At 45.1% G+C, this 12,043-nt stretch overlaps 1 protein-coding gene across 4 annotated transcripts in view; it reads right to left on the reverse strand.

The window, feature by feature from the left end:
• The window catches only part of ZNF512B (zinc finger protein 512B), a 72,406-nt gene that overhangs the window by 44,053 nt on the left and 16,310 nt on the right, over positions 1 to 12,043 (reverse strand). For 2 of the 4 annotated variants that reach the window (XM_073607412.1, XM_073607410.1), the window contains exons 5-7: positions 11,747 to 11,919; positions 7,782 to 7,933; positions 4,086 to 4,157 (exon numbers count right to left, since the gene is read on the reverse strand). In XM_073607412.1, coding sequence (XP_073463513.1) covers positions 4,086 to 4,157; positions 7,782 to 7,933; positions 11,747 to 11,919 — 397 coding nt within the window. The remainder of the gene's footprint in view (positions 1 to 4,085; positions 4,158 to 7,781; positions 7,934 to 11,746; positions 11,920 to 12,043) is intronic. The other 2 variants (XM_073607411.1, XM_073607409.1) reach the window with 1 other exon arrangement.

A 12,043-nucleotide genomic window follows, 5' to 3' on the forward strand; every position in this document is an offset into this window, starting at 1 on the left:
CATGTACTCCTTTCAGGAAGCTCAGAGTTGAGCAGGTGAGGTCAGAGGTAGCGTCCTCTTTGGGTTGCCTAGCAAACACCAGAATGCTCACTGCTGATTTGCAGCAGCCTCTGTCCTCTAGGCCAGTGTTTCTCAACCCCAGTCCTCAAGGCGCCCCAACAGGTTATGTTTATGTTTTTTGGCTTAAAACATAACCTGTTGGGGCGCCTTGAGGACTGGGGTTGAGAAACACTGGCCTAGAGGACAGAGGCTGCTGCAAATCAGCAGTGAGCATTCTGGTGTTTGCTAGGCAACCCAAAGAGGACGCTACCTCTGACCTCACCTGCTCAACTCTGAGCTTCCTGAAAGGAGTACATGTGGAAGTGGTGAACTACAAGTCCCAGCGAGCCAAACCACTGCCTGAACACACAAAAACATGGAAGGAGAGAGTGGCAGCACCTGCCTAACGAAGCCATCAGTGTAATCCGAGGTTGAGAAAGGAACGAATGACGGTTCCGAAACGCGTCCCTCATTGATGACATCACATCCCCTCTCCGGCCTTTCGTTTGCGGTTCAGGCTGGTCACAGAGCCGCTCATCGGATGACATCACTTCCGGGTTCGCAGCCCTCACACGCTGACGATGCCGGCTTCACAGCTGTTCCCTGTGTTTCACACCGCTGCTGACAGTGACTACATCCATCCTCCTGAAGGCTTCCTCTGATCGTGACCCCTTCCAATGCAGCCTTACCCACGATGTGCCTGTTTTCTACTCCTATTTTGTAAGTGTTTTTAACCCAGTTGGGGTATTAAAATTGTTTATCTTCTGCACTTAGAGGCGCCTTTGTTTGTTTTTATGTCATTTTAGACCCTGCTTCAAGTCTTTTAAAGTTGCAGCCCTTTCTGCTGAAGATTACCATCCTTTCATCCCTTTCAACCAACATTTCTCCCGTTCATTTTTGGACTGCCGACCCCTAATAGAGACATCATTTGGACTACGCTAGTCCTGTGCGCCCTATACTACTTTTTATTTCTACGTATACAAGGAGGCAGGGGCGTCGTTAGGGGGTGGCTATTGGGGCTATAGCCCCGAATCTGGGGGCCATAGCCCCGAGTCTCCTAACCCAGGGGTCCCTGCCTAACCCCTGGACCGCGAGTGTGGTGGACGGGCTGCATGACGGAGCCGAGCAGGCAAGTGAAAGAAGCGAGCGAGCGAGAAGAGATTACATCATCTCTCTCCACCCACCCGCCCCGCATCAGTACACTTCCGCCTTGCGAAGTGACTGTGTATACGGCGGGAGACAGGCAGCGCTGCGTTGTATTATTCTCCGGCTAGCAGGGAGCAGGTGGGGCCAGGAGCTCCACTGCTGCTCTGTCCCCGCCCAATGTAGACCGCATGTTCGGGACTCTGGAGGCCGCAGGATATGAGCTGAGATCGGAGCGGGAGGGAGTGGCAGTGGTGGTGAGAGCCAGAGGCTTTGGAGCTGGGATCTAAGTGGGAGAGAGCAGGTGCCCACTGTGCTGAAAGCCAGCGGATGGTGAGCCCAACTGGGCAGGACCAGGTAGGTCCTTCTCCCCAAATACTCTGCCTGTGAGTGTGGAGTAAATCCTGATCTGGCTGTGGCTGAACTGTTCACCAATTAGAGCACTAGCATGCACCACCACCAGTGGCACATCTTCCACACAGACATGGGGAAATGCACCACTGCTTGTTGGGCTTCCTTTAGGCCTAGTTCCCATCTATGCGGGTTTGCGGCCAGTTTTTGCGCTGGGATGGCAGCACATTTATTTAATCGGGCTGCCATGCCCAAATTTCCTGCAGAGAAAAGGTGCATGCAGCATTTTAAGCAGCCTTGAAATCGCATGGTGCTTTTTGCATTGTGCAATTTCCCTGCAGGTCCTGCACCCACAATCGCGCTGCATTTTTAGATGCGTGGGGGTGCCATTAGGAATTAATTTTTTAAACAGCAGCGTGTGCAGGAATCCCTGCAATTCCAGCACCCAGAGTCAAAACATGCTGCTGTTTTAAAACACACGAGGCTGCCATTCATTCTTAATGGCACCCCCACACATCTAAAATTGAACTGCAGGGAAATCGCAAAGTGTAAAAGCTGCTGCGTTTTTCTAAAAATGCAGGCACAGCAGCCCATTCAAAGGAATGGTCTGCCATGCCTGCGCAAACATGCACTGTAAACCCGCATAGATGTGACCCAGGCCTAAAGCATTAGTAAAGTCTTTTTTTTTAAAAGAAAAAGCTGGACCCCCTGCAGGTTTAACCGCTTGCCTACTGGTCACTTTTTTCAGTGTGAGGAAAGGAATGCCGATAATCGGCAAGTGTGTTTACATCACGATCAGTTGTGATTGGATACAGCTGGTCACGTGGTAAAGAGCTGCTGTTATTGGCCCTTTACCCCAATCTGTGATCACCTGTGTTATAGAGTGAGCTGGGTGTGCACGGTTTTGGGAGGATGTCAATAGACGCTACCCCAGAACTGGATCGTGCTGTTGAACCACTTCATTATATATTATAATATAACAATAAAAATATTGCACTTCAATCACCCTGACACCATATCAACCATGGTGCCATGATGATTGAAGCGCCAACACCAGCCACTGCACAAATTGCCCCTCGAAAAATTTCTTAACCCCCCCGTGCCTGCAAAAAGGTTGGTGACCGCTGCTATGGGCTCTAGCCCCAGATGTTTTGCAGACCTAGCAACGCCCCTGCAAGGAGGTATTATATGTGCATGTGTATCTGCTTATTAGCTTCTTGTAATCCCCTTCATGGTAGGACTCAAACTGGACGAGGGAGGACCAGCACTGAGAGCAAATCCCACTCTATTACATTGCACAGTACTTTAAAACCAACACTGGGGAGGGGGGGGGGGGGGTGATTTACTAAAATTGAAGAGTGCAAAATCTGGTGCAGCTCTGCATGGTAGCCAATCAGCTTCTAACTTCAGCTTGTTCAATTAAGCTTTGACAAAAAACAAAAAACAAAAAAAAAACTGGAAGCTGATTGTTTTCTATGCAGTGCTGCACCTGATTTAGTTTTAGTAAATCAACCCCATAGTGTCTAATGAGAGGAAGAGAAAGCACAGTGATGACCTCAGCAGGCTGGGGGGGTGGATCGCTGACCAACCTGCGTTGTGTAAATGCAGTGGAGTACAAACAAGGTCAGTGACATGACTGTACTGTTGGTCAGGAGTGTCTGGATCACAAAACTGATTCAACAGAATGACAAAGCCTTTCACACTTAGGACTGTTCATGTAATACTATATGCCAGCTTGATATTTAGAGGATTGGCTGCAGTTCAGATTTTGCTATGGATCAACTGATCTGGAGGTCAGGTAATGTCATCGTTCTTGCTATATATATATATATATATATATATATACACACACACATATATACAGTAAGTGCACCCCTCACATTTTTGTAAATATTTTATTCTATCTTTTCATGTGACAACACTGAAGAAATGACACTTTGCTGCAATGTAAAGTAGTGAGTGTACAGCTTGTATAACAGTGTAAATTTGCTGTCCCCTCAAAATAACTCAACACAGCCATTAATGTCTAATGTTGGGAGTCACCGGTAAAACTAGCATGAAAAACATCAAAAATTGAAAAAACCTGGTTTGGACTCTACCAACTCTCATATTGAGTTGATAGAGTCCAAACCGGTTTTTTTTTTCAATTGTGGAGGTTTTTATAGGCCATATGACATGAAGGGCATAGGTCTTGCTGCTCGGATCTGCCTCGCCCTGCATAAATTCCACTACCCAGTTCTGTAAACTGCAGCATGTTGTACCTCTACAACTGTCTCCATAGCACAACTGTCCTAATGCCTTCTTTTTTTTTTTTTTGAGAACTGCATTTCCATTGGTTGCAACCTGATAAGAGGAGTGATGGGGCAAGTGCATTACGGAAACAGCCATCGAGGGACACCCACTTCAAGAGGTAATTTAGCTGGAATAAAGAGAAGCCCTCATATACTGTAAGCAAAGTAATATAATAATTGGATCTGTGAGGGTTATCTATGTCCACAATGAAAAAGAGCCTGGTAAGGTAAGTGAGTGAGCATATAAAGAATGGCACTTACCTTTCAAGCCAAACGTGGTGGTGATGGAAGGTTGCTCCCCTGTGAACTTCTTGGGCGTTTTCTGTTTCCTTCCTGACTCCAACCAGAGCACAAAGAAAACCGCTGCATTACAATCATTTAAAAGAAATAGATGGGGCAGAATAGAATAGAATAGTAAAAAAAAAAATAGATATTGGAATTCTACAAATGTCCCGGCTGTACTCAACCAATATATCCACGTGGAGGGTCTGGGTCATGTCCCCCTTCTCACTTTTACTATCCTGCCCTCTCCTACCCCCTCCTTCTGATATACTTTATTACAGACCTTCCCCCACCCTTCCTGCTTATAGGCCTTCCGAAGGCCTATTTCACATAAGCCACTTGCTCTGGGGGCATTTGTGCGTGCTCGCTCCCGAGCCCAATCAATGGACACAGAGGGAGCGGGGCTTGGCCCTGCCCCCTCCCTCCTCACTGGCTGTGATTGACAGCAGCAGGAGCTAAAAGCCCCTGCTGCTGTCTCTGAGCCATTGAGGAGGGAGAGAGCCCAGAGAGCTACTGCTCTCATGCACATTGATGGACCAAGATCGGCTCAGGTAAGTTTAAGGGGGGAGCTGCATGCAGAAGGGTTTTTTTACCTTAATGCAGAGAATGCATTAAGGTAAAAAAAAAAAAAAAGTCTGCTTTTACAACCACTTTAAAGCAGAGCTCCAGCCCCCCCCACCGAGAAGTTAAAAGTCAGCAGCTACAAATACTGTAGCTGCTGACTTTTACTATTAGGGCACTTACCTGTCCAGGGATCTTGCGGGTTTCTTCGCCCAAGCGGATTCTTGAATCGGCTCTAAGGTGATGGTGATGGCGCTGCCATCTTGCTTAAGGGAAACTGGCAGTGAAATCTTGAGGCTTTACAGCCGGTATCCTACTGCGCATGTGCGAATAGCGCTGCACATTCTCAATGGGTTGGCTGCGGCGAGGGCTGAACATCCGGCTGAGTTTGCCACGCCGAACTCAGCAGGAAGTGGGAGGGAGTACCTGTCAAAACCTGGTCCCCTTTCTCCCTCCCCACAAGGTGCCAAATGTGGCACCGGAGGCGGGGAGGAGGCAGACAAGCCCAGCCTCCCATTTTGGGTGGAGCTCAGCTTTAAGTTTTTACAGAGCAGGCGATGCATTTCCAGTCTTCTTTTGTCATGTTTTGGTGATCTTGTGCCCACTGTAGTCTCGTTTTCCTGCTCCTAGCTGATAGGAATGGAACCTGGGATGCTCTATTGCTTTTGGAACTCAGCTTCTTCAAAGTGCACTTGGTTGTCATGCGAGAAAGTCCGTTCTGCACCCCACTACTATAAAGATCACTTATCTGAGTGGTTGTGGACTTCCTGCCAGCTTGACCATGTCTGCCCAATCTCTTTGACTTCTATTAACAAAACGTGTTTGCTCAAAATGAGGATCACTGGATTGACTAGGCGTGAAAATCTTAGATCAGCCATTTCCTATGTGCTGCCACTGATACCAAAAATTGGCAACTAAATTGCTTGGATCATGCATATTCTCTATTGGTTATACCACAACTAAACCCCTTTACCATGTCTGCATGCTTTATGTATTGAACCGTAGCAACATGGCATGTTTTGTGTTGAAGTAGATATACAGTATCTCACAAAAGTGAGTACACCCCCTCACATTTTTGTAAATATTTTATTCTATCTTTTCATGTGACAACACTGAAGAAATGACACTTTGCTACAATGTAAAGTAGTGAGTGTACAGCTTGTATAACAGTGTAAATTTGCTGTCCCCTCAAAATAATTCAACACACCTACTCAGCTCAGGTTGTTTCATTTAGTAACTTATATCTTTGTGATTACTGTATGTACATCTGATATTCAGAGTTCTGGACCAGACATGTCTGCCACATGTATTGTTTTTGACACACTATGTATTCTGTACCGATTTTCAATAAAAACGTGTATAAAAAAAAAAAAAAAGACTCAACACACAGCCATTAATGTCTAAACCGCTGGCAACAAAAGTGAGTACACCCCTAAGTGAAAATGTCCAAACTGGGCCCAATTAGCCATTTTCCCTCCCCGGTGTCATGTGACTCATTAGTATTACAAGGTCTCAGGTGTGAATGGGGAGCAGTTGTGTTAAATTTGGCGTTATCGCTCTCACTCTCTCATACTGGTCACTGGAAGTTCAACATGGCACCTCATGGCAAAGAATTCTCTGAGGATCTGAAAAAAACTAATTGTTGCTCTACATAAAGATGGCCTAGGCTATAAGAAGATTGTCAAGACCCTGAAACTGAGCTGCAGCACGGTGGCCAAGACCATACAGCAGTTTAACAGGACAGGTTCCACTCAGAACAGGCCTCGCCATGGTCAACCAAAAAAGTTGAGTGCACATGCTCAGCGTCATATCCAGAGGTTGTCTTTGGGAAATAGACGTATGAGTACTGCCAGCATTGCTGCAGAGGTTGAAGGGGTGGGCGGTCAGTCTGTCAGTGCTCAGACCATACACCGCACACTGCATCAAATTGGTCTGCATGGCTGTTGTCCCAGAAGGAAGCCTCTTCTAAAGATGATGCACAAGAAAGTCTGCTGAAGACAAGCAGATTAAGGACATGGATTACAGGAACTATGTCCTGTGGTCTGATGAGACCAAGATAAACTTATTTGGTTCAGATGTTGTCAAGCGTGTGTGGCGGCAACCAGGTGAGGAGTACAAAGACAAGTGTGTCTTGTCTACAGTCAAGCATGGTGGTGGGAGTGTCATGGTCTGGGGTTGGATTGAGTGCTGCCGGCACTGGGGAGCTACAGTTCATTGAGGGAACCATGAATGCCAACATGTGCTGTGACATACTGAAGCATAGCATGATCCCCTCCCTTCGGAGACTGGGCCGCAGGGCAGTATTCCAACATGATAACGACCCCAAACACACCTCCAAGAAGACCACTGCCTTGCTAAAGAAGCTGATGGTAAAAGTGATGGACTGGCCAAGCATGTCTCCAGACCTAAACCCTATTGAGCATCTGTGGGGCATCCTCAAATGAAAGGTGGAGGAGCGCAAGGTCACTAACATCCACCAGCTCTGTGATGTCGTCATGGAGGAGTGGAAGAGGACTCCAGTGACAACCTGTGAAGCTCTGGTGAACTCCATGCCCAAGAGTGTTAAGGCAGTGCTGGAAAATAATGGTGGCCCCACAAAACATTGACACTTTGAGCCCAATTTGGACATTTTCACTTAAGGGTGTACTCATATTTGTTGCCAGCGGTTTAGACATTAATGGCTGTGTGTTGAGTTATTTTGAGGGGACAGCAAATTTACACCGTTATACAAGTTGTACACTCACTACTTTACATTGTAGCAAAGTGTCATTTCTTCAGTGTTGTCACATGAAAAGATATCATAAAATATTTACAAAAATGTGAGGGGTGTACTCACTTTGGTGAGATACTGTACCTAAATTAAGTGGCCACTAAATGTATATTATTTAAAGAAAACAACAGCACAAAATACAATAAAGGAACAAGGGTTACCATAGCCTAGTAACAAAAACAAAAAAAAGAGTCTGTCCCAGAATAAAAGAGACAGGTATAGTACATGACAGAACACAAAACAGAAAAGCATTGTATAAAACAGGACATAATAGCGTTCTATTGATCAGCAAATAAAAGGAGAAGTCTCTCTCCTACTGCTGATATTAAGCCCCACCCCCTTACTGTGCTTCATCCTCTCCGGATCCTCATCGGACAGACAGGCGTCTCCCTGTTTCACCCTGCCCTTGGCGTGCGCCATGTGTCCGTTCTCCTCTGGGGGAGGCATTGTTGTCTGGTTAGACCCCCTGTTGGTTCGGGGTCCTCTTTTTACCACCCTAGGAGCAACAGAAACACCAGTTAAACAACAGGCCGATGTCACAAGTCTATGAAAAATGTTAACTGTCATCCAGGATACGGTCTGCAGCATTCAAACTAATTGGGGAAATTGGACTTAGGCCTCTTTCACGCGGGCGTTCCTCCGTTCCATTTTTTTTTTTGCTAGAAAATCAGATGAAAAATGGATCCAGACTTACGTTTTTACATCCGTTGTGTACATCCGCTTTCTAACGAATTTCTAATTTTTGGAACAATTCAAATTCGGATTGGTTGAATATCAATTGACCGATACGAATTCTATTTGAAGAATAGCTGGTTGCTAAGCTACCAGCTATTTTACTAAAACTGGATAGTGCAACATCTGGTACAGCTCTGCATAGAAACCAATCAGCTTCCAGTTTTTTTTTTGTCAAAGCTTAAATGAACAAGCTGAAGTTTGAGGCTGATTGGGTACCATGCACACCTGCACCAGATTTTGCCCGCTCCAGTTCTAGTAAATCAACGCCTATGTGTCATGTTTATTCCTCTGCTATCAACATGAATCACTTCTGACAAGTTTTCCTGACACCAACAGAAAAAGTGCGACAGAGGAGGAACCTCCAGCACACAGCCTGTGATTGACAGCCTCAGCTCTGTTCCTGTGTGCTGTGTGAAGGGGGGGGGTGTCCCTTCCCTCCAATCAGCTATAAGGAGCCTTCTTAACTGAGCTCTGCACAGTGTAATTTAAAGTGGATGTAAACCCTCACATATACCCAGTGAAGTGAACAGCCTCAGATGATACACAGATATGAAACAAATCTCCCTACATAAGTTTTACATGTATGTCTGCTGTCTTCACCTTTATACAGTGGAACCTTGGATTACAAGCATATTCCGTTCCAGGAGAATGCTTGTAATCCAAAGCACTCGCTTATCAAAGCAAGTTTCCCCATAGAAGTCAATGGAAACTGAGATAATTTGTTCAACATTGACTTCTATTGCATGCAATACCGCATGTGGCCAGAGGTGGGGGGGGCACCAGAGAGACTCGGAAGCCCTCGGGAATGGAGTATTTCCAAGTATTTCTGAACAGCTCCGAGTGTCACAGGCGCCCTCGCACCTCTGGCCAAATGCGGTACTGCACACTGCAGAGGCTCGAATCCTGCTCATTTTGCGAGACAACACTCACAAACCAAGTCAGGATTTAACAAAAATAATTGCTCGTATTGCGAAACGCTCGCAATCCCAGGTTCCACTGTATACTGTTTAGAAAGTTCAGATCCAGTTAGAAGATTTTCTCTTGCTGTTCAACACTGCAGTGAAGTCTGGACATACAGCCAAGACAGCTGATTGAAGGAAAGACACACACACCCTCTCCTCATAGGTAGAGACTTTCAGAGCTGATCATTGAATAGTTCAGGTCTCTGCTAATCTATTTATAGCATCCTCCCCAATACAAAACTCAGGCTGCTTTTATCACATGTGACAGAGAACTTGTCAGAGTTATCAGTCTGATAACAGAAGATCGGAGCAGGAGACAGCTACAGGACTTAGTGCTTTGAAGAGAGATAAGAAAACACTGCAGATATTTGTACCCAGCTAAAATTTCATGAATCGGGTTTACATCCTCTTACGTCCGGCATTTGTGTCTATGGACGCCGAATGCTGGACTCGGGAGCGCGCCCGCAAGGTAACCCCTCAGGAGAGCGCTTCTCCTAGGGGTTATCTGATGTGAGGAGGAGCCGCGAGAGCCGCCGGGGGACCCCAGAAATAGAGGATCGGGGCCACTCTGTGCAAAACGAGCTGCACAGTGGAGGTAAGTATGACATGTTTGTTATTTTAAATTAAAAAAAAAAAACGAGCCTTTACAATCACTTTAAGCTCTCTCCTCCCCCTGTTTTAAGACAGTTCAGACAAGCTTTATAAATTCTGGGCTTTGAACAGATGTAGGGAAGACTGCAGATAAACAGGTACAACTTATGTAGGAGGATTTGTATCATTTATGTGCATCACCCGAGGCCAGTCACCTCACTGAGTATATGTAAGGGTTTATATAACCACTTCAAATCCCAACTCCAGCATATTTATGACCCTATCCCCACTTTTTTTCAGACCCTGAAACTTTTTTTAAACAGATCGGTGATATCACAGGTCCTTCCTATTTTCCTCCGCCAGCTGGCGATTCCTAAAGTGTATTTCTACTTTTGCAGCCGAATTGGGATAACACTTTCTTGCTACATATTCCCATTAATACAGCATAACTTAGAAAATATTTACTAACGAATGGTTTACCTTTTTAGGTGCTTTTTTTACTTGCTTAACCACTTAAGGACCAGCCTCGTTTTGGATTTTAGGTGTTTACATGTTTAAAACTGTTTTTTTTGCTAGAAAATTACTTAGAACCCCCAAACATTATATATTGTTTTTTTTTCTAACACCCTAGAGAATAAAATGGCGGTCATTGCAATACTTTTTTTTGCACCGTATTTGCTCAGCGGTCTTAAAAGCACCCTTTTTTTGGAAAAAATTCAGTTTTTTGAATAAAAAAATATGACAATAGTAAAGTTAGCCCAATTTTTTTTTTATATTGTGAAATATAATGTTATACCAAGTAAATTGATACCCAACATGTCACGCTTCAAAATTGCGCCCGCCCGTGGAATGGCGTCACACTTTTACCCTTAAAAATCTCCATAGGCGACGTTTAAAAAAATTCTACAGGTTGCATGTTTTGCGTTACAGAGGAGGTCTAGGGCTAGAATTATTGCTCTCGCTCTACCGGTCGCGGTGACACCTCACATGTGTGGTTTGACCACCGTTTTCATATGCGGGCGCTACTAACGTATGCGTTCGCTTCTGCGCGCGAGCTCGTCGGGACAGCTGGTTAAACGAAAAAAAAAAAAAACAGCGGGGATCGGGGTACGGGGTCACTTTCTAAAACTTTAACTCTTTCCTTCTTCCTTTCTTTCTTAACCTATCTCTCTTTAGGTACAATTACCTTTTCCTGCCATCCCTAATTGGTCTGACAAAAAAATGAGGGTCCTAATGCAGAAATCTAAGAATGTCAATTTAGCCTAGGCGTAGACCCCATTCGAAAAACATAAACGTAGCAATAATATCATAAATGATATCTCAGGGGGCAAAATGTCAGTACCATATTATAAAAAGTTTATATTTGTTATAGATTGTGGTGCTGTAAATACCACTATGAAACTGTTTACTTATTTTGTACTTCTGTTTTAAAATGGAAAATCTGAAAACTTGAAATAAAAACCATTGAAACAAAAAAAAAAATGAATGGATGGCCAGCCTAGGACAGTCTAGAAATTCTTAGAATCAGCCATGACACCTTCTCCTCAGAAACACCTAAGGTAAGCAAAGTGTTTTAGACACTGTTTGAATGGGAACACATTAACATATGGGGGCCATTTCTATACATTTGACTGCAAAAGCGGAAATACCTTTTAACCGCCTCTAGCCAGCAGGAGTTGGTTCTTCAAGAGTTTGTAACTAAGTAGTTTGGCTTTCCCAATGATCGTGTGATCGGTAACCCACCCTACTGGCTCTGGCTCTGCAAAACCTCCCTAACAGGGACACGGGTGAGTATAAAAACATTACAGAGGCTCTAATGCTTTCCCATTCTATACAAAAGCAAAAAGAAAGGCTATGGCTGCAGTTGGCCTAAACAAAGCAGTTGCCCTCAAAAGGCCTGGAGTCACCATATTTTGGTTGGAAACAACCCACATCCACCCAGTGTGCTCCCTCATTCACAGCATCAAATGCTATAGATGTGTCATCCAAGGTCCATAAAGAACTCTGCGATGTTGGGGTACCCATTGCACCTCTCTTTTGCCCTGCTAGGAAGGCCCGGTGGACTCGCCCCGCTCTCCCGGCTATCCTCCTTATCTGTGTGGTTCCAGTTGAGGTGTTTCTGCAGCTGAGGCTTTGAGGCGAAAACGGCTTCACAGTGAGGGCAGGAGACCACCATCCGGGAAAGGAGTGCGGCCTAGACAGAGAGGTACAGCATGTTAGAGAGCACCAAAACCCCAGAGTATAATACCTACAGAAGAACTCCAGTCTAGCAAAACAAATGGTTATCCAGTAAAAGCAAAAAATATAACCTAGTTCAA

This window comes from Aquarana catesbeiana, linkage group LG12 (genome assembly GCF_042186555.1).
Source record: "Aquarana catesbeiana isolate 2022-GZ linkage group LG12, ASM4218655v1, whole genome shotgun sequence".
NCBI lineage: Eukaryota > Metazoa > Chordata > Amphibia > Anura > Ranidae > Aquarana > Aquarana catesbeiana.